The sequence below is a fragment of the Nicotiana sylvestris genome, chromosome 8 (genome assembly GCF_000393655.2).
Source record: "Nicotiana sylvestris chromosome 8, ASM39365v2, whole genome shotgun sequence".
NCBI classification, from domain to species: Eukaryota; Viridiplantae; Streptophyta; class Magnoliopsida; order Solanales; family Solanaceae; genus Nicotiana; species Nicotiana sylvestris.
The window spans coordinates 217,598,827-217,622,056 of record NC_091064.1 but is presented as its reverse complement, the minus strand read 5'-3'; the positions used below and the strand labels follow the sequence as shown (position 1 = coordinate 217,622,056).

The 23,230-nt window shown below is 39.4% G+C and overlaps 1 protein-coding gene across 1 annotated transcript; it reads left to right on the top strand.

Moving 5' to 3' along the window:
• Window positions 1-13,056: 13,056 nt before the first annotated feature.
• Window positions 13,057-22,429, top strand: LOC138876361 (uncharacterized). Its single transcript, XM_070155274.1, has 7 exons — window positions 13,057-13,088; window positions 18,397-18,820; window positions 19,120-19,279; window positions 19,346-19,684; window positions 20,550-20,762; window positions 20,961-21,521; window positions 22,005-22,429. Exons 1-7 carry the CDS (start codon window positions 13,057-13,059, stop codon window positions 22,427-22,429), a joined length of 2,154 nt encoding a protein of 717 aa, XP_070011375.1.
• The last annotated feature ends 801 nt before the right edge of the window (window positions 22,430-23,230 follow it).

Here is a 23,230-nt window from a genome sequence, read left to right as displayed (position 1 = left end):
TCCTTTTGTTATCTTCATTGAGTAGAAGAGTGGTTGGTTTGTGGTTTTTAAATAACTCATCCATACAACATAAGGTCAAAGAGCAAGGTAGTCATGGCCAGCAAGGACTTAGATGCGGGTGTTATTGATCCGTTTAAGGGAATTGTCGAATCAAAATTTGAGTTGAAAAAGAGGTCTTAAGGTTGAAAGGACAGATGGCCGAAATATACCAAGCCTGGATTAGTGGGCGTCCTCCACCATCAGTTCCCACTAACTATATTGAAAGCCTTGTCACCATTCCGCCACTGTCACAAGTCCAAGATATCTCCCCACAACCTTTTCACACTCCACCCCTCAGAACCACCTCATATCCCGTTCCTTTGACCACTCATGTTCTTGTAGCTCATCTACCTACTACCTTTCCTCGATCCTCTAGCTGGACTGTGTTCAAAATTCCGATGCCCAACACTGTGCTCCAGAACCAACTTTCAAGGTCTTGGTTCCATACTCTCACACTCCTCATTTTGAGCCTCCCAGTGAGATTACTAAACCTGTTAAGACAATGGAGCAAGATGAGATATCTAGAAAGTTGAAAGGGTTTAAGATGCCAAAGTTTAATTTGTATGATGGGCGTGGAGATCTAGAAGCCCATCTGAGGGGTTATTGCAGTGAAATGAGAAGTGTTGGCGGGAAAGATGAGTTGCTGATGGCATATGTCAGTGAGAGGCTAACTGGGGCAGCTTTGGAATGGCATACTCGTCAAGATGTCGGTAAATATCATACTTGGGATGACATGGCTCGAGATTTTGTGCGACACTTTCAGTACAATATAGACATTGTCCCAGACCAATCCTCCCTATCTCAGATGGGAAAGAAACCCAAGGAAAGTTTTAGGGAATTTTGGTTCAGATGGAACGAACAAGTTGCTTGGGTCAGTTCTCCGATTGATAGAAAGGATGTTGTTGAGTCCCACCAACGATAGGATCCAATGGGCAGTCCTGCTAAACGCTTTCAGCCTCAATACCGACCCCATGAATATCCTCGTACTCCAGATAATCCTTCCCAGTGCTCCTTTCCTCCATAAAATCACCAAGGTCATGCCTCACCTTCCTAGTACTCTATCCACAATGCACCACCGTATGCTCCACACCCACGAGATCCGCAATGGCTTGCACAACCTCCACAAATATCGTACCCGCCTCCTCAAGAATGTCAATCACCTACCCGTAGGAGGTTCCAATAGAGGCCGGAGTACAAAATGAAAAGACAGTAGGAAAAAGAAAAGACTTTCACTCCTATTGGAGAATCATATGCTAGTTTGTTCCAAAAGTTGAGGCAATTGGACATGTTAAAGACGATTCAGATAAAAATGCCAAACCCTCTTGTAAAGAATTTTGATTATTCTCAAAAGTGCGCATATTTCTCTAATGCCCCGGGTCACAACACAGAAAAGTGTTGGCATCTGAAAAGAGCAGTTCAGAAGCTTATTGATGCATGTGACATAATCGTGCAAAATCTAGATGCAGTAGACACTATCCAAAGTCCATCGACTGTTCATAATGAGACGCATATGGTGGGTATGATTTGTGTTGAAAAGGAATATGAGAGTTCTTCTGATATCCTTGGAGGGCCACTTGCCACAAAGTTTTCAGCGCTATCAGTCTCAGTTCCAAAAATTGATCTTAAGAACAAGTTGGCAAAAGAGACCCAAAAGCTATTTGCTAAGGTCAATGTGATTGAAATTGATAATATTGATGTGAAACTCAGTGGCTAAGATGCCGAGCTTGGTAATTGGAAAGACGCTCCTTTCTTGGCTAGCCCGGGAGGAATCTTGGTGGTTCATTTTGTTGTCATTTCTGTTGTCTGGGTTATTTCAGGTTTGTAATCCGAATATTGCCTTGTGATTCAAACTCTTCTATCCTTTTACTTTGCCTAGTTCTTTTAGTCGTAGTAACTCATTCAGTGTTATCTAGGTTTGTTCCAGGGTTGTAACCTAGTTTATTTTGTTTGCTTTACTGTTCAAACCCTTTCACCGTCTGTCTAATGCAATTCTCTATTTTTTGTTATTTCTAGTCATTTTTTGTTTAAATCTCTCCTCTATTTATAGTTCTTTTCATGCTGGCTCTAGTGACATGACATGCACACATATTGTTAGGCCTGGTCTTAAAAGTTAGATTAATCATGAAGCAATGAAACAATTTTGAAGATGATAGGGACACTCGAGGGAACTAAGTACATATTTGGACATTTTGAGATCATTTGAATCCCGAACCATGTGAAACTGGGGCAGATAATTTGGGAAGTTAATAGGATGACAAGAATTCATTAAAGGAGAGTTCATCCCATACAATTTGAAGCAAACAACTTTGAGTTCAAATGCATCTCAAGTTACAAGATAAAGTCAAAAAGGTTTTCTCCGAATTGACAGAGGATATCCATTGTGAAGAGGGAATCACCCAACGAGGGTTATGTACTTGACAAGAAACTAAAAAAAGAGAGAAGAATATGGAAGGCATATCAGTGATACCAATGCCGATGCTGCAAAAGAATGCTATGCATGATCTTTATTTTTCATTTTTCAAGTTTCATGTGTTATACTTGATGTTCTTAGAGGTGGGGAGACCCTTTTTCAGCTATCCAAACACTTTATACCCTTTGGTACCCCTTTGAGCCTGTGCTGATTTCTTTGACCTCCCCTCTTTTGGAATCAAGCTAGAGTTAAAAAAAAAAGAGTTCATGTCCCCATAGGTTTATTTTAGAAAGTTCATTCCAGAAGGAAAATTCAGAAAAAGAAGAAGAGAAAAAAGGAAAAACAAAAAGAAAAAAAAAGAAGTAAAAAGAAAGAAAAAAGAAAAGAAAAGAAAAGGAATATAGTAACAAAAAGTAGTCTTGTGAACTACGTTTGACCTGATTCTTGTCACCACAAGATACGTAGGCAGCTTTACGGTTCGGACATACCAAATAAAATATTTCATAATCCCACGAAGTCGAAAGTGGTGCAGTCTTTCGTAGAAATTCCATTTCAAAAAGAAAAAGGAAAAAAAAAGAGTCAAATTCCATTGTTTTAGAAATTGGGGTAAGGTTTTTAAAATGGATTCCAAAAGTTGTAAATAAATTAACCCGGTTGTTTTAGTAATTTTGAGCCTTTATGATATCTTTCTTTCTAACCCTGTCCAAAATCCACATTAAAGTCCAAAAAAGACCTCCCAAATAATCTTTGAGAGTGCCGAGTCAGACATGCTAGGAGCATATGATATTTTACCATGGTTAATGCCTTGTCATCTGCAAAATCAGAGGAAATAAGAAGAAAAGAACAAAATGAGAGAGTCTTATTGGTGAAAACCTTCACAGGCACCATAAGGCGATGATGAGTTGAGAGAAAAAACAAAATGAGAGAGGCTTGATGGTGAAAACCCTTCGGGCACTATAAGTCAAATAAGGATCGTGAATCAGATTGGATAATCGGAGCATTGAAGCCCAGTTTCACGATTTAGGGGTATAACAAGAGTTGAACATCAGACTTGTTTGACAGATTAGGCTACTTAACCCAAAGGTGCATGTCATGGTCATTAGAGTTGGTATCTACATCTGATAAATTTCTACTTTGTAATTTTCTTGTTAGGAATCATCTCTTTCCATTGTCTCTTACTCTGTTCCTTTTGTCTTGCTTACTTCTTCTTCCTGAGTATGTTTGGTCAAGTGAGAAATGACTTCAAAATTTGCTACCAGCTTTCCAATTGCACAAAACGGGATCTGACTAGCACATCAAAATGTCATAAGTCAAGAAAGAACAGTATGCGCACTAAGTCGGTAACAATCAACGTGCTTTGGGATTCATGTGAAATACAATGCAACAGATAGAGGATGTTGGGTGAACGGATCAAAGGTATTTTTGTGATAGGGTTGAAAGAGAAGGGGGTTAACCAATGACAAGCAAGGTTTTCCAAGCGGAAATCAAAGTTATCATGGTAAGTGAAGGAGCAATAGACCTCAAGGCCAATGCAGGGGTTTAAGTCAGGAAAGAACAGCATGCGCACTGAGTGGGTGGCAATTGATGTGCTTTGGGATTCATGTGAAACACAAAGGTTCAGTATATGACAATACATGAGCACAATGCAACAGATGAATGGTATTGGGTTTGGATGGATCAGAGGTATTTTCCGTGATAAGGGAGACAGAGAAAGTGGTCAGTCAATAAACATACAAGGTCTTTCGAGTTGAAATTGAAGTTATCATGGGAAGTGAAGGAGCAATCTCCCTCAAAGTCAAGGCCGCAAAACAACTACCATGTTTAAACTCACAAGTTTTCTTTGATTGAAATAGGGGTAGGAAATTTTGTTTGTTCCGAAGAAACCCTCCGTGAGGAAAGCAGGTGCCAGACAGGCTCGACAGTAAGTTTATAGTACCCTCCTGGATAACGAGATTTAGTAAGTTCTGAAACCCTCGCAAGTGATAAGGTCTGACGAGAGTTTTACTTTTGAGAAGTATAATTTAGCATTTAAGGTTTTCACTTTTGAGATGAGACTTGGTTTGAAATTTTTCAGGATAAGGGAATTTAGTTTAGAACTTATTTTGATAACAAGAATTGGTTAACACTCATAGATGTTCCCAATATCAAACTGGGGCAGAAAAATTTCTTTTATTTTGTCTGTTTTGTTGCAATCAGGCGCCCACCTAGAGAACAAGGGAAGACGGCACAAGTTCAAAGGAAAGCGGGTCAAGCTCAGCAATTAGGCGCCCACCTGGAGAAAAAAGAAAAATGGTTCAAGCTTCAAGGGAAAACAGTTTCAAGTAACAAGAGGAGATGAGTTAAGTCCAGCAGTCAGGCACCCACCTGGAAAACAGGGGGAAATGATTCGAGTTCAAGGTAAAGCAAATCAAGTTTCAAAGAAAAGTAGTGCAAATGTTGGAAATCGGGCACCCACCTAGAGAACAAGGGAAACCAGTTAAAGTTTCGAGGAAAAGCAGTTCAAGTTTTGGCAGTCATGCGCCCACCTGGAGAGCAAGGGAATACAGTTGAACCTTTGGCAATCAGGGCCCACCTGGAGAGCAAGGGAATACACTTAAACTTTTGGCAATCAGGCGCCCACCTGGAGAGCAAGGGAATACAGTTAAATTTTTGACAATCAGGCACCCACCTGGAAGACAAGGGAATACAGTTAAAATTTTGACAATCAGGTGCCCACCTGGAGGACAAGGGAATACAGTTCAAGTTTTGGCAATCAGGAGCCCACCTGGAAGACAAGGGAATACAGTTAAAGTTTTGACAATCAAGCGCTCACTTGGAGGACAAGGGAATACAGTTCAAGTTTTGGCAATCAGGCACCCACCTGAAGGACAAGGGAATACAGTTCAAGTTTTGGCAATCAGGAGCCCACCTGGAGGACAAGGGAATATAGTTCAAGTTTTGGAAATCAGGCGCCCACCTGGAGGACAAGGGAATACAGGTAAAGTTTTGGCAGTCAGGCGCCTACCTGGTGAACAAGGGAAAACAGCTCAAGTTTCGAAGGAAGACAGTTCAAGTTCAGCAATCAAGTGCCCACATGGAGAATAAGGGAAAGAAGATTAAGTGTCAAGGAAAGCAGTTCGAGTTTTAGCAATCGGGCGCCCACTTGGAGAACAAGGGAAGACAGTTCAAGTTGCAAAGGAAGACAGTTTAAGTTTTGGCAATCAGGAACCCACCTGGTAAACAAGAGAATTCACTTCAGAATGCAATTCAAGTTAGCAACAAAAGAAGCTCACGATAAGAATACGAGTCAACAGTCCGAGATGATCAATAGAAGTTAGTCACAATCGAGAGTAAAAAAAAGAGGCAAGAATTGAATCCAAATGCAGAAGTAGATGAAAGATGTGAGCTGTTCAAGACATGGCTGAGGTCACAAGCACTACATGTCCGGTCTTGATCCGAAAAACTGAAGAAGAACGAGCTAGCACCTGTAGCTAACAAGCGTCGAGGTTCAGATCTAGAGTCTGCATGAAGAGCCATTAAATACTCAAGATCAAGCTTCAGAAGACTTATAGATCGGAATCTTGTAACTCATAGTTGACACGCTTAGCTAGACTTTTACATTTTTTGATTTTTGATATAATAACAGGACCGCAGACCGGAACCTCGACGGAACAACACCTCGACCGGCTCTCCACCTCGGTACACTCTATCATCTCACTCACTTCTGAACTATACGTGGCCTGATTCCTTTATAGCCAAGGATATGTAGGCAGCTCAGATACCAGAGCTCGGTCACACTCTCCTTTCTTTTAGCTTTTGGTCTCTTTAAATAAGGGTCGGTCAAAAAACCTGTCTAGTCGTTCTTTATCTGAAAATACTTTGTATTTCTAGTCAAAGAGGGGCAGCTGTAGACATGTGATTTTGACCCCCCCCCCCCAAGATTTTCCACATTTTAGCGTAAAATATTTAGTTTAGGCCTAATATCGATATTTCAATTATTTTTGACTCTTTTACTTTATTTTATAAAAAAAAATGACAATTACAAAATATTTCTTGTTTTTATTTGCTTTTAGTTATAACTTTTCGTAAAACTAAAAAATAAAACAAAAATAGTACCTTATTTTTATTTTAATATGATATTTGAAAATACCAAAAATAGGTTTATTTTAATGGTTAGTCTTATTTTAATATTTATTTTTACTTAATTAGGATTAATTATTAAACGAAGTCGTGTTTTTAGTCTCGTTCGCGGAAAGAATAAAATTTGGGCTCAAACAATCCATTTTTAAGCGTAATTTTCGGACCTAGCCCCATAATTCCCAAGCCCATAATTCCTAGGCTCATACCCTTTAATCTAAAAAATCCTATAAATACCTAGACCCTAGACTTTAAGACCTAAGACATAGAGAAGAGGAAGAGCGACGATTCCCAAAATGGAAAAGAAGAGCACCATCCAATTCAGTAGCTAAAGTTTTTAGCCATTTTCATTTTCTCGTACACAAGACCAAAAAGGAAACCAAAAATCGAGATGGCCACTCTTGAATTCCCAAAACACACACACGCGATAAAGAACATAAGCTTTTCCTGAAGAACAAAAATCGAGATTGCCATTCTTCAATTTTGTACATAAACACTATTCTGATCTATACCGAAATCTGAAGCATCCGTCGAGGTCGTCGGTGAGGTATTTATAATTTTTACCCCTTTGATCTTCCAGCTGTTATTGCTAACCCTTGTAATTAGGGAATCTAGGATTTGTGTTATATGTATTGCCCAGTTGAGAATATCGTGATAAACCTTCAATTTCGAGTCTGGCGAACTTCATTTTTTGTTGCTTGTGTTATTTTGGAGATGCTTTTGTTTCATTAAGTTGTTTTTTGAAGTGTCATGAGCATCTGATAAACCTATTTATGTAGTGGAAATTGGAATTCTTGTTAGGTTTTAGAATGGCTGACTGTTGGTTAAAATTGTATGATACTTATATTGCGAATCTCAATTGGATAGTACAATCGGACTTGGATTCGAAACGGATAGTTGAATTAAATCAAAATATGTATAGAGGTTTGGCAAATTGCTGTTAATTAGTACTAGTATTGTCTGTTTAGTTGAACACTGTTAGAGTGCTTCAGGCACGCGTTGAATTTACTATCGTTATTGTGTACACGTTCGCGTCACATAATTACGATTCTAAAAAATAAATCGAGGTATGCGTTTGCGCAACTTCGACCAAACTTCCTTAATAATAATGAAACATAATTAAATGTGGACACATATGCGTGATATTATTTTTGACGGGCCAAACAAAATGAGTACACGTATGCGTGACTCGATTTAAGATAATTTCATAATTATGAATAACCAAACAAATGAATACACGTACGCGTGATTCGTTTCAATTAAAAGTGGTAAAAGGTAAAATGCACATAGGTTTTAAAATACGTAATTAAATAATTTAATTAAGCCAGGTATGATTAATGGGACCGTGCTAAAACCACAGAACTCGGGAATGCCTAACACCTTCTACCAAATTAACAGAATTCCTTACACAGATTTCTGTGTTCGCGGACTGTAAAACAGATTCAAATTTCCTCGATTCGGGATTTTAAACTGGTAACTTGGGACACCGTAAATTATCCCAAGTGCCGACTCTGAATCTGAATAAATTATTCTGTCTCGGTTATTGTCACTTTAATTGGAAAAATTCCCTTATATACCCCTCGTGTGTAAAAAGGAGGTGTGACAATGGTGAGGCCTTCCTCCCCCTCCCCCTCAATTATCGCACTGCAATCCATATCTTCGTCCTCTAAGAACAAATTCCTCAGCCCAGCTAAAGCTTCTTCTTCTGTCGTTCCCCATATTGTATCAGCCTGGTGAAAAGTCTGACCTAGATGTGGCACTGGTTGCTCGAGATGGTAATAAGTACCACGCCATGGAGGCGACCAATTATTATACTCTTGCCATGTATACTGGTATCCGAGCCCAAAGGTTGTACCATGTCGTTTTAGCTGTATTGGTTTTGTAATGTCTTGGAGATCCTTCCCAAGCCCTTTGTCGGGTTCATACCCAGACCATGCTAGTATGATTTCTATTTTGTTACTCCACCATTTGTCTTTCTCAACGACATTGAAAAGTTTGATGTGGTGATAAGTTTCCCCCTAGTCTTCTTCTGTTCCCGATAATCAGGATGGTTTGACGGGTGTAAATGGGGATACTCCCATCCCCGTGAATAATCACCTCCTGATGGTTCCATTTGAACTTCACGGCTAGGTGTAGTGTGGAAGCCACAACCCCAATGGCATTATCCAAGGTCGGCCCAGTAGAAAACTGTATGAAGCTAATATGTCAAGCACTTGGAATTCGACGTCGAACCAAGTTGGTCCCATCTGTAGACAAAGATTAATCTCCCCAATCGTGGCCCTTTAAGACCCATAAAAGGCTTTAATGTTCATGCTTCCTGCCCATATTTCATGGAAAGCTTTGCCCAATCTTTTCAGAGTATCCAACGGACAAATGTTAAGGCTCGAACCTCCATCGATCAAGACTTTAGCAATGAATTTGTCTTCAAATTGTACCATGATGTGCAATGCCCGGTTATGATTCAACCCTTCAGGCGGTAGTTCATCCTCGTGGAAGGTTATCTTATGACTTTCCAGCACCTACCCTATCATGTTTGTCATCTCTCCGCAGGTGATATTATTGGGTACGCAATCCTCATTTAACACCTTTATTAAAGCATTCCTGTGCGCTTCTGAATTTTGCAATAGTGATCGGATGGATATCTGAGAGGGGGTTTTGTTCAAATGATCAATGACAGAGTATTCCCTTACTTGTAATTTCCTCCAAAGATCATCCGACCCTGTTTCAATGATAGGCTGCTTGGTAGTGGGCTCCTTACTTGATCCTCCCAAGTGTTTAGGTGTATAGATCCTTCCGATCCTGGTCATTCCTTGTGCAGCATCAGATTCTTCCATCTTTGCCTTCCCCTTTCGCCTAGCTTCGGTACCGTAATCCCAAGGTATTGCTTTTGAATCGAAAGGAGGTGTGGTTGATACTATCACTGTGAAAGGTGTGTCCACTTCTACTTCAAATGGAATGGGTGTGGTTGCAGGTGGAGCTACCTCTACCTCAAATGGAACCGATGCAGCTACCTCAACCTCGACTGGTGACTGCGTCTGTACTATAATATGAATGAGTATGACTGCAGGCTTAATGTCATTGCCTTCTGGGATAATCCTGATTGACCCTTCAAGATCCCATTCTTCATCTATCTCTATCACATGTATTACATTGCCCCTATGATCCGGGAAAGGATTGTTGCGGACATTGGGTGCAACTTCTTTTGCCTGTATGACCATGTAGTCAATTAGTGTCTATATTTTATCTTTCAATGCTCGGCACTTGTTGATGGTGTGCCCCCTCATACCGGAGTGATATGCACAGGTTTTATTTAGGTTGACCCATTAAGATGGGTTCTCTACTGCCACAGCGGGAATAAGAGTGACTTAACCAACGGCCTTTAACCTTTCATACAGCTAGTCAATGGGTTTAGCAATAGCGGTGTATTATTTGGGTGGTTTGCGATCAAAGTTAGGTCAGGGTATTGGGTAATTTTGGCGAGCCGGAGGTGACTAGAAATGAGATGGTTGGGAAATATAGGTGTGATAGATAGTGGCTGTTGGGAATATCTGGGAGATGAGGGTTGATATATAGGTGTAAGTGTTTAGTATGTGGATGGAGGTGTTTGGTATGTGAGTGAAGGTGTTTGGTACGTGGGTGGAGGTGTTTGGTATGTGAGTGGAGATTTTGGGCCTTAAGCCACCATTACTGCCCCCGCGTCTTTCTTTTTTGATATGCCACCTAATTGTAATGCCTTGTTCGTGGCCTGTAGTGCCTCAAAGTTTGTTACTATCCCGCTCTTGATGCCTTCTTCGATCCTTTCACCAAGTTTGATGATATTAGAGAACTTATGGTTTTCAATAACCATCAACTTTTCATAGTACTGCGGATCCTGGGCTCTGACGAAGAACTTGTTCATCTGTTCCTCGTCCAATGCTGGCCTGACTTTGGCCGCTTCTGACCTCCAACGAGTAGCATACTCACGGAAAGTCTCGGTAGGCTTCCTCTTGAGGTTTTGAATGTAGAAGGCATCTGGTGCATTTTCTGTGTTGAACCTGAATCGGTCTATGAAATCAGACGCCATACTTATCGATTGGACCATTTCTTAGGATCCTGGCTGATGTACTAGGACAAAGCATCTCCCGTAAGACTCCTCATAAAGAGCTTCATCCGAATCTTTTCATCCTTTCCGACCCCAACAAGTTTGTCACAGTAGGTCCTTAGATGAACCTTGGGATCACCTGTACCGTCAATCATCTCGAACTTGGGAGGTTTGTAACCCTCCGGTAGTTCTACATCTGGCTGTATGCATAGGTTTTCATAATTCAAACCTTTTATCCCTTTGCCTCCTTCGACACCCTGAACTCAACTTGTCAATTTCTTGAGTTTCTCAGCTATGTTCTTGATGAGCAGGTCCTTCTCAGCAGATTTCGGTATATAGGAGATTGGTTGGGTAGAGTGAGGTACGATTTCCACACATATAGGGTTGTTTTGGTGAGTTCTAGGGACTTGGATTTAGTGGAGGTCGTTGGTTGAGTTTTGAGTATCGAGAATGGGTTGTAGTGTGTTCTAAGGAGTATGATAGGTAGTGGTTTGTGGGTACTGGATATGTTGATGATGGTATTGTGGTGGAGTCGGTATCGGTAAGGGATTGATATTTTGAGGTGGAGTTGCATATTGATGCGGTGCGGGAGGGTTTTGTGGGTAGTTTGGTGTATTTTGGAGAGATGCTGGGTTTTTGGTGTTTTGTTGGTTGATATCGGGGACATTCAGGTGAGGGATAGGTTTGCTAAGTTGCAGACTTGCTCAAGTTCTACCTGTAGCTCCAATATCTTTTGTTCCAACCGAAAAAACCAAATCATTTGGTGCCGGAGTACTTCGACCATCTGAAGTTTCTGTATTTTCCGCATTTTCCTTTCGAATACCGCTTAAGTCATCCATTTGAGCTTTCCCTTTCTCTTTGTATTACTTGGAAGAGGAGGAGGTGGAGGGCCTCTAGATCTAGTGTGATACGCTGATGATGTCAGTATGTGCGAACCAACCTTAGGGGATGGGAATAAAGAATAAAAAAACAAAAGGTAAACAAGTCAGTAAGGATTTTGAAATATTTGCAGTATTTAAATATATATTGCGGGAATGTAAATTCGCATCCTAGTTTGGGAGCCTCGTTGTGCCCGAGGTAGGCCTAGCGACAAATAAATTTGGAGAAATTTAGTGGCAATAATTGCCTCATTTCATTAATGTAAAACATAAACGACCCAAAACGACACTAAATAAGATAATGTTACTAATAGAACTTGGCCTTATTACATTTTAAGAAGAAAGCAAGTAAACCTAATCTACTTGGTCCCAGAAGGACTCTCTCTAGACTGGATGCTCTTGTCGATCAGTTCCCTCAGCTCGCACAAGTTCAGCAGTAAGAAAGCCCTTGCCAAATGTCCTCCTTCATTTCCCTCAGCGTTCTGGCAATCGGTTATCCTTTTTCTCATTTTCCCTTCCAATTCCATCAAACTATACTCCAGATATTCCAGCCTTTCGCTGGATTTAGCAGCTCTCTTTTTCCACTCATTGATCATTTATATGTCAGCCTTATGCTGCTCCATATGCTCAGCTTCGGACTCACGAACTCTTTTGCGTAGCTTGTTATACTTCACCTCTGCTTCGGCAACTTCGTTTATGACCCTATTTCCAGGACCAACCCTTGGCTCAAAGATCCCGGCTATGTTATCATCCAACCACGAGGGGTAAAAGTATGAGTGACCCGCATGATATCGGTCCGGCTCGATGGTATCCTTCTCCACAATAATCTTCAAAGTTCACATATGTTGTGCTTCATTCTTATATAGGATGGCGTCACCCTGAAAATCAGCTATGAAGTGACTCATCTTAGCGACTCGTTGTATGACCTGCCTCCTGCCTGCCTGTCTCATAACCTTGAGGGGAGCATAAGGGTATATGCCCCTTAACCCAATCAACACCAAGTATGGAACATCCCTGGATATGATGATGAACACGTCGGTGGGGAACCACTCGAACATCCATTGAACTTGGTCCTTGGTCAAATTGTTGAAGAACTGTACCCATCCTACAGCGTCCTCCGATTGAGTAAACATGTCTAGGATATAGGTCATTCTTTTGGGATAATGGAAGGCTATGTGATCATTCCACGGCCTTCACGGAAATTCCTGACGGTATTGTCTCTTTTGGAGATGTTCCAACAACCAAACATACAGCAACAAATTGCATCCCTCGAAGAATCTGAACCCCTTCTGACATCGTTCCAAGGCCCGGTACATGTCTGCAATGATCATAGGGACAATGTTGTATGTCTGCCCTTCGATCCCGTCCATTAAAGTTTTGGCCACCATGGCCAGCCTGGTGTGGATTCTTTCCCTTTGGATCGAGAACACTAGCATGCCCAAGAAACACACAATGAACACAAATACCCTACGATGAGTCCAACCGAAGGAGGTGATTGAGAACTCATCATCAAAAATACGGTAAGAGCGACTATGACATTATCGTTCATAGAGGAAGTCGAAAGGTATGTAGGAGTCTTTCAGGCACTTCAAGTTGTCATTCTTCCTTAGCCCCATCATCTTCAGAAATCCCCTAGCGGTGCAATTTTTAGGCGCTAATAAACCAGGGCTATCCCAGGGCAACCCGCCAAATCCCCTTATTTCTTCTAGAAGAGGAGTCATTTCTATGTCACCAAAGCGGAACACGACCCTTTCCTTATCCCAAAACATAGTGGTAGCCTCGATCAACATTTTGTTTGGCTGAAGATCCAACAGAGAAGGAAAATTTCCTAAGACTCGTTTCACATGATTTTGGTCACATGAAGGAAGATCCCTCCACTAATCTAGCAAAAGTGAGGGTATGCTACCGATCATGCCGAACCTGGGGACTTCGTGCCTCATTTTTTTGCAAAACAAAATATGGTTAGCATATTGACACTTTTTTCTCCAAAATTAATGCACACAGTCATGGATGCGACCGTTGGAATTATAGAAAACCCGATGGACTTTTGGGTGAGGTTTATCTTAAAGGGTTATTATGTGGACAACATATTAACCCGACTAGGTTTGACCATGATGCATATACAATTAATTAGAGTAAGGTTGCTATAGAGGTATAGAATGGCACCCTCAAGAAGACAACTTGAGGGGGAAAGGCACAGAACCGTCGAACGAACCGCTGATCAACTAGTTTTACCGCAAATACGTCTTTCCAAATTTAAAGGGTAATATATGGGAAGAGCACAAACAGTCATTAAGAATTTCTATAGTATTGATTACGCACGAGTGGAATATGATGTTGAGCATGATTTATACAATAATAAATAGCACGTTGTCAAGTATTTGCATGTAAAAAAATGATAAATGCGGTATTTAAATAATTGAAAGACAGTTACAAAAAACAAAGAAACAAGTCAGTTTCAGGAAATAAAGGAAATCATAAATGAGCAGTTAAATCCAAATAGAGGGGGTTGCACGGGATAAGGAATGCTTAAGACTAATTCACAAAAATGAGTTAGTTATGGTAAGAGCCTAAAATATCCCCCAACAGAGTCGCCATGCTCTCACGCCCCATTTTTCCTCGCGGAGTCTAGGTTTCGACATTCATTGGAAACAACTCGTTTTCTTTTAGGAATTGGGTATTTGAAGAGTCGCCACCTAACGGATTAAGGTACGTTAGGACACCTAAAGCAATTAACTCATACAACTAGTTTGCATTACCAAAGATTAAGGTAAGGGCTCAAAATAACCTTGAGGGGAAGGTGTTAGGCACACCTCGAGGTCTACAATAGTGGGTCTCGACTGAACTCAATTATGTGAATTAGTCATTTAACAGGTAAGCAGTCTAAGCACACATTTGCAAATAAAGGAAATTTAGGCAGTTTAAGCATATATATGTAAATAAAAGAAGTTTAGGCAGTTTAAGCACATATATGTAAGTAAAAGAAGGGAAGTCCTAAATTGATTAGCCTATAGGACAAATTTGTATAATGCCCGGTAATCCTCCTCAACTGGAGGGGCTACACGTGACATTAGCGCATAGGTCATCATATCCGTTTACTACCTATTACCCCGTAGCGATTATATAAGTGATTTTTAATTAATGATCTCTAAGCGTGCTTTTACTCGTCCTTTCCTTGTGGTCCTGGAGGTGTTTAGGACCTCTAGACTTAGGCACTTCTAGACACTCCTAAGGTGTTTAAAGAGTAAAATCTAAGCGACGACAAATAACACATAGGACTGTCAAATAGGAAAACAATTAAGGGGCTCATGTTTACCTCCACACCTAAACAAATAAGTAGCACGTCCCAAACAGTTGATTTCAATGAATTTAAGAAGGCCCTAGAACATGATATCTAGATGAGTATCATAAACACAGGATATGCAGCATTTGTTTTAATGCGAAGTGACATAATCCTAATTAGTTGCCTACTGATTTTAAAGCTTGTTAAACCTGGGCAGTTTTACAAATAAGCAGAATATAATTTCGCAGTCTTAAGACCATCAATTACCTAAGGCTTGCATAGGCCCTGGTCTATACACAATCATAATTATGGGGAACTAATTAAAATAACTTGAAGTTATTTAGTCCTATAGGCATGCCGATCTAGGCGATTAATCTTACAAAACTGATTTCATGCATGTTTGTACTAGAACATGATATCTATGTGTTGGGCTGTTTTAAACCTATTTATAGATAATTATTCATTTAAGCGACATAGAGACAAGTTAAAGCAAATGCAAACAGAGTTCTAAGGCAGGATTTCTAATGCATAAAGAGATATGGTCATTTTATTAAGAGATTACAACAGTAATTTAATAACAGGATTCCCAGGTGATAACAACTTATGCAGAATCAGGAAAAGAAGTGATGAACTATAACATGTTTTCTAATATGCAAAGGTAATAAACGTGAGTAACCTAAGACGGGATTTCTAATGCAAACAACATAAACCTATGGCATGATTACTATAGCAGATAAGCACAACATAATCCTAAAGCATGATTTCTATTGCGAATCATAATATAAACATAAAGTAGGATTTCCACCTGGTTTCCCACAGAAAATCATATAGGAACCCTCCCCTTTTTAACTAATTACCCCAATCTTTGTTTACAAAGAATATTATTACAGACCAGGATCAAATGAATTACATAAATAAATGAAACTATATTATAGGGAGCCTGAATTAGGCCCAAAGTAAACCTGGGAATGTCAGGCCTTCAACACAATCTCATATACCAAAAGTCTCATAGCCAACAGGGTGTCCTAGTGTGTCAAAGTTCCCTAAGGACCTCAAGGATCTCGGGAAATGCATACACCAAGACCTTTTCTCAAATAGGGATTGGTTATGTGCAGTGTGGAGGGGCCAGCCCTGGTGTGCCAGAGTTTAGAGGAATATCAAGGACCCCTAAGCAGTACACACACCAGAGGGGCGGAACCTAATAGTCTAAGAGTAAAGTGAGAGTGTTTGACATAGTTTTGAAAGATTTAGTTAAAAAACAATGTAGAGACAATTTTAGAAGTGAAAAGAATTTCAGAAATGGAAAACAATTTTAAGAAGATGCTAGGAGTGACCAGTTTCAGGAGAATACTAAGAGTAGAAGAACAATTTTGAAATTAGTTTTGAGGAGAGAAAATTCAGCAAACAACTAATTAATCATAGAATACCCAGATTCACAGACACTTCTGTATTGGGAAAATTGAGTTTACATATTAAAGTGGAATAAAGATGACGTGTCAAGACACGTAGACTAGAAGAGTTATAGCTGGCAAAGAGACACGAGTTGCAACAGATACGAGCAAAGGCAAAGGAAGAGGCACGGGCAAATATTCAAAGGACTCGGCGCCCATACCTATTTAAGTCATTAGGTCCAGGAATCAAGGGGAATGAATCTGATAATATATAGGAGTACAAATACAGTATTTAGTGAGCATTAAATATTGAATACGTTAGAAAATCTGTATTAAATACAATAATTGTGTAACATAGCATTCAATGTCTTTAATTACTCATAATAGTCTGATTATGATAAGGGCAAAACACATATCTCCCAAATAGCTATAAAAAGAAGATAATTGATCAATTGTAAGGACACGAAAGACTATTTGAATATATCGATTTACTTGTTTTTCTTCTGATTATATTATTGCTAGCCAAATTACTTTCTTTCATATATTCTTTTGATTATCAGTAACCCGAGTTTTTCTAAATTAAAGCTTTGACCGAAATCCCATTTTTTGGTTAAACAAATTGGTTCCGTTATCGGAAATCTAATAATCTATTATCTTTTAGCGTAACTTCTCTTATTGCATCAACCATGTTGAACAACAGTGACGACATTCCAGGAAACCGAGAAAACCAACAGCATTAGGGTGATCCACAGAATACTAACACCCTGGTCTCTTCTCCACGAGATTCTCCTCGGCGGTTTCATGAGGGCACTCCTGAAGGGTCTCATACGAATGGACACGCTCAATTTGAAAATGCTGAGGCTATCGATGAATATTTGCAAAAACTAATTGTTGCACAGGTCAATAAAGCTCTTGAGGCATTTGTTAACTAGTTACCTGCTGCAACACCCACACCCACTCCAAATAACAACACTTTGGAGAACCCTCGTTCTGGGCTTGTTAACTCAGATAGCTCCCAGTGAACCACAAGAGGGAGAACCAGGTAATTTAATCAATTCTGAATTACAAAATTTAGTACTAACATTGCAGAAACAACTCAAGGAGCAAAGTGACAACATAGAGCAAATACCCGGGGTGCCGCCCGTAGATATGGATAAATATTCATAGCAACCCTGGAACCAAGTGCTGCTCCCCTCCCAATTCCAAAGAAATTCAAAATGCCTAATATTCCAAAATATGATGGAACAACAGACCCACGAGACCACGTGACTACATTCACAACAGGCATAAAAGGCAATGATTTGACTAAGAAGGATATTGAATTAGTGTTAGTCAAAAAATTTGGTGAAACACTCACCAAGGGAGCATTAACAATGTATTCTCTTTTACCCGAAAATTCTATAAATTCTTTTGCTGAGCTTGTAGATTCTTTCATCAAAGCACACTCGGGAGCTCAAAAAGTCGAAAAAAGAATAGAAGATATTTTCAAGATCAAGCAAAGGGACTCAGAATTGCTTAGAGAGTTCGTGGATAGATTCCAACGTGAAAGAATACATTACCACGTGTACCAGATAATTGGGAAGCTATAGCTTTCACAAGCAATTTGAATGAAAAAAGCTCAAAAGCTACAAGGCAACTCAAAGAAAGCCTTCGTGAATTCCCAGCTACAACGTGGAATGACGTTTACAACAGGTATAGCATGAAGCTGAGGATAGAATAAGATACTGTTCCACGACTTTGAAAAGAAGAAAAGGTAAGTTCGAGACGTGCAGAGACCGAAAAAAGATCCGGTAAAAATAGGTACGAGCCATACATGGGTCCTACGGAAAAATACTCATAATCAAAGAAGGACAATCAAAGGTATGATCACAGATCAAGGAATAGAGAGTCAGGTTCTTCATCAAGATTTGGAAACGATCGAAATACCTATGAGTCACGAGATGATGATAGAAATTTGAAGGCGAGATTTGGAGGTTATAGTTTCAATGTGAGCACTTTCGAGCTCGGAGCTGTTTTGAGAAGCATGGGAGATAAGGTACGATGGCCAAAAGAGATGAGATCGAATCCAAACAGGCACAACCTTGATCACTGGTGCGAGTTTCATTATGACCATGGGCATAAAACGGCAGATTGTAGGTTTTTACAAAGTGGAGTTGATCATTTATTAAAAAAGGATATCTTCTCACTAAATTGTTCAGTGAGAAAGGTAAGCAAGCTTACATGAAGAACAGGCAGGAGCCCCCGAAGCCACCTTCTCCCAAAAGAACCGTCAACGTTATAAGCGGAGGTGAAGACATCAATGGCATATCATACACTGCAGCTAACAAAATTTCCAAAGTTACAATCACCCAAGGGAAACGGGTGCGGCATGTCATAGAAGACGAAAGCATTACATTTGATGATGCAGATGCAGATGGCGTATTAACCCCTCATAACGATACACTGGTAATATCTCTAATTGTATATGATACTAATGTAAAACAAGTTTTGATTGATTCAGGTAGTTCCGTGAACATTATTTTGCTAAGAGTATTACATGAGATGCAAGCAAAAGATAGAATAAAACCAAAGGCGCATACTCTATCTGGGTGTGACAATTCTAGTGTTGTGACGAAAGGAGAGGTAACACTCACCACATTCGCTGAAGGAGTTGTCAAAGATACAAAGTTTCATTAGTAGATATGGAGATGGCTTACAATATGATCTTTGGGAGACCATGGATCCATGAAATGGATGTTGTTCCTTCAACCTTGCATGAAGTAATTAAATTTCCATCACCCTGGGGAGTATGTCAAATTCGTGGAGATCAACATACATCTAGGAGCATAAATTCTATAGCAGATTCAAGTACGAAAAATGAAGGAAAATAGCAATCACATAAGACAGTTGAGGGCACCACAACATAAACCTCAACTGAACAGGGACGAACAGATGTGGATTCAAGGCCTGACACCATTCAAGAAGGAGAAGAAAACGAAAATATCAAAACAACAATTGAGGAATTGGAGCCTATTGTGTTATTTTCTCAATGGCCTGATAAGAAAGTCTACGTAGGGGCCAATCTTAGCCAAGGCATGAGAGGTAAGTTAATTGAATTTTTAAAAATTAATGTAGACTATTTTGCTTGGTCCCACTCTGACATGACAGGGATACCACCGGAGATTATGACTCACAAATTAAATGAAGACCCATCATACCCTCCTGCCAAGCAAAAGAAAAGAAAGAAAGGAACTTTCAAGAATCAGGTGATTCAAGAAGAGGTTCAAAAATTGCTAAAGATTGGATCCATCCGCGAGGTAAAGTATCCTAATTGGTTAGCCAATACTGTCATAGTTCTAAAGAATAATGGTAAGTGGCGAGTTTGTGTAGATTATACAGATCTTAATAAAGCTTTCCCTAAAGATTCATTTTCCCTACCACATATAGATCAGCTGATTGATGCAACTGCAGGGCATGAACTATTAAGCTTTTTAGATGCATATTCAGGTTATAATCAGATCAAAATGGATTTGGGAGATGAAGAAAAAACTTCATTTATAACAGACAGAGGTATTTACTGTTATAAAGTAATGCCTTTTGGTCAAAAAAATGCTGGTGCAACATATCAGAGGCTGGTTACTAAAATGTTTCAAGAACATTTGGAAAAAACCATGGAGGTTTATATAGATGATATGCTCGTTAAAACTCAGCATTCGAGAGATCACATATCACACATGTCTGATACTTTTCAAATTCTGCGCAAATTTAATATGAAGTTAAATCCCGAGAAATGTGCATTTGGTGTTACATCAGGTAAGTTTTTAGGGTTTCTTATTTTTAACCATGGTATTGAAGTGAATCCCGCACAGATTAAGGCCATTGAAGAAATCCCTAATATGCTTTCAAGTAGAAAAGAAGTTCAGAGATTAACAGGAAGAATTGCAGCCTTGGGAAGATTCATTTCCAAATCATAAGAAAAGTGCTTTAAATTCTTTTCAGCTCTTAAAAAGCAGGATTATTTCGAATGGAATGAAGAATGTCATCAGGCGCTCAGAAATTTGAAAACGTACTTATCCAAATCCACCATTGCTGGCAAAACCAAAGGCTGAGGAAAGACTTCTCATTTACCTTGCTGTTTCTGAAGTAGCGGTAATTGTTGTTTTAGTCCGAGAAAACCAAGGTAAACAATCTCCGATCTATTATGTTAGTAAATCTTTGTTAGATGCAGAGACATGATATCCTCAATTGGAAAAGCTTTCACTTGCATTAATCATGGCATATAGGAAATTAAGACCTTACTTTCAGTGTCACCCTATTGTTGTAGTAACTGCTTATTCCTTACATAATATATTGCATAAGCATGAGTTATCAGGTAGATTGGCTAAGTGGGCTATAGAATTAAGTGAATACGAAATCACATACCAACCTAGAACTGCTATAAAATCTCAAGTGTTAGCTGATTCCGTGACTGATTTTAGCCAAGGGATACAATTAGAAGCAGATAAAGAATTACAGGTGTTCAATGGAGCTAACCCAGGAACTTGGGCTTTATTCACTAATGGTTCATCTAACATAAAAGGTGCAGGTTTAGCGATCATATTGGTACCACCTACGGGTGAAACCATTCGACAAGCTATCAAATGTCATTCTATAACTAACAATGAGGCAGAATATGAGGCTATGATTGTAGGTTTAGAACTAGCACGAGAACTTGGCATAAATCAGATTATAATCAAAAGTGATTCACAACTCGTAGTTAATCAAATGCTGGGGACTTATACAGATAGGGAAGCAAGGATGCATCAGTACTTGGAAAAGGTACGGGATTTGATAAAACAATTTCAAAATTGGAAATTTACACAAATACCAAGGGACGAAAATGTTGAAGCAGATGCCCTAGCTAATCTCGCATCTGCAACTGACGTGGCAAGTGATGCAAACGCTTCAGTTATTCATTTGTTTCATTCAGTTCTCGACCCCGATAAGAATAAGGTAAATTTTAATAACTTAACTTGGGATTGGAGGAACGAGATTGTTGCTTTTTTGAAGTATGGTATCGTCCTTGGTGATAAGAAAAAAGCTCATGTGCTTCGAAAAAAGGTTGCTCGGTACTGCTTAAAGCAAGACAATCTTTATCGAAAAATGTTCGGTGGTCCCTTATCAAGATACCTCGGACCTTCTCACACGGAGTACGTAATGAGGGAAATACATGAGGGGCATTGTGGGAATCACGCAGGAGGAAGATCATTGGTAAGAATCTTAATTAGGGCAGGGTATTATTGGCCTAAAATGGAAGAAGAAGCAGAGAGTTTCGTGGCTAAATGCGATAAATGTCAAAGGTACGGTAACAATATGCAAAGACCTGCGGAGTTACTACATCCGGTCATTGCACCGTGGCCATTTATGAAATGGGGAATGGATATTGTGGGTCCATTACCACAAGCAAAAGGACAGGTAAAATTTTTGCTCGTACTCACTGATTATTTTACTAAATGGGTAGAGGTAGGAGCATTCAAACAGGTGCGAGAAAAGGAAGTGAAAGATTTCATTTGGCGGAATATCATATGCCGATTCGGTGTACCAAAGGAGATCGTGTGCGATAATGGCCCTCAGTTAGGAGCTCAAATCACAGAATTTTTTCAAAGTTGGCAGATTAAAAGGATTACGTCTACGCCTTATCATCCGGTGGGTAATGGGCAAGCAGAATCAACAAATAAAGTCATTATCAACAATTTGAAGAAGCGTTCAGAGGAATCAAAAGGTAATTGGCCAGAAGTGTTACCTGGTGTTTTATGGGCATATCTCACAACTGCAAAAACAAGCACAGGAGAAACACCATTTTCGTTGGTTTATGGAACAGAAGCTTTAATTCCCGTTGAGATAGGAGAGCCAAGTACGAGGTTTCCGCAAGCAACAGAAGAGTCTAATGATGAAGAAATGCGTGCAAATCTTGATTTACTTGAAGGAAGACGGGAAGCTGCATTAATAAGAATGGAAGCACAGAAGCAAGTCATAGAACGGTACTACAACCGAAGAGCACGCCTTAGATTCTTCAAAATTGGGGACTTCGTGCTCAAAAAGGCTTTCCAATCTATGAAGGCAGCTAATGCAGGTAAATTAAGTCCAACATGGGAGGGACTCTATAGAATTCATGATATTACAGGTAAAAGAGCATATGAACTGGAAACAATGGATGGCAAAATACTACCTTCACATTGGAATGTTGTTCATTTGAAGAGATACTACTTCTAAGGAATACCCACAGTCAGGTATCTATGTTTTAAAATTCTATTTTCGAATTGTTAAAATTTTACTAATGATTTTAGATGATAGGCAAAAAGCTAGCCCATACTAAATGATGAGCCACGACCTGCAAGGCATGTGGAATACATTAAACTTCCTGGCCCAAGGTTACAAATATTCTGATAGAAATTCAAAATGGGTTAAGCAGTCTTCATCTATAATCGCACCTTTGAGTCCCGTATGTTTTTCCTTTTTCAAGGAAAGGACCAAATGAGAGGAATAATCAAGTGCTCGAGGCTTCATACTTTAACACTCAAACACTTGGGGGACTACATAATATACACATGCATGTGTATAAAGAAGGCAAAGAAGTCAAGTGCAGAGTAAAAGTCACGAAGTCACAAACTAAGGCCAAAGAAAACCTTACTATAGTTAGGGTAAAGGCTATGTACTGAAACGGGTTATAAACAAAAACCTCGTATTTATTATTTTTACTTTTTTAAATCTATTACAAGAAAAACAGTTACGAAAAAGTTATAGATATAATTCAAATACATGTAAAGTGTTATTCAAAACTAGACAAGGTTCAAATAAAAACTTGTCAAAGTTATTTCAAAGAAACATGTGTGTTCCTATTTCTTTTATCATATGTTAAACACCATTATGACGTTGAGACATCTTCTTCATTAAGTGTAGAATATAAAAGGGCCCTCTTTTATAAAACTTATGTTTAAATTAATTAGTCATAAGTTTAACAGAAGCATTTTTGAAGAATAAAAATGTAAATTATTCTGTAAGTCCTTAGAAATA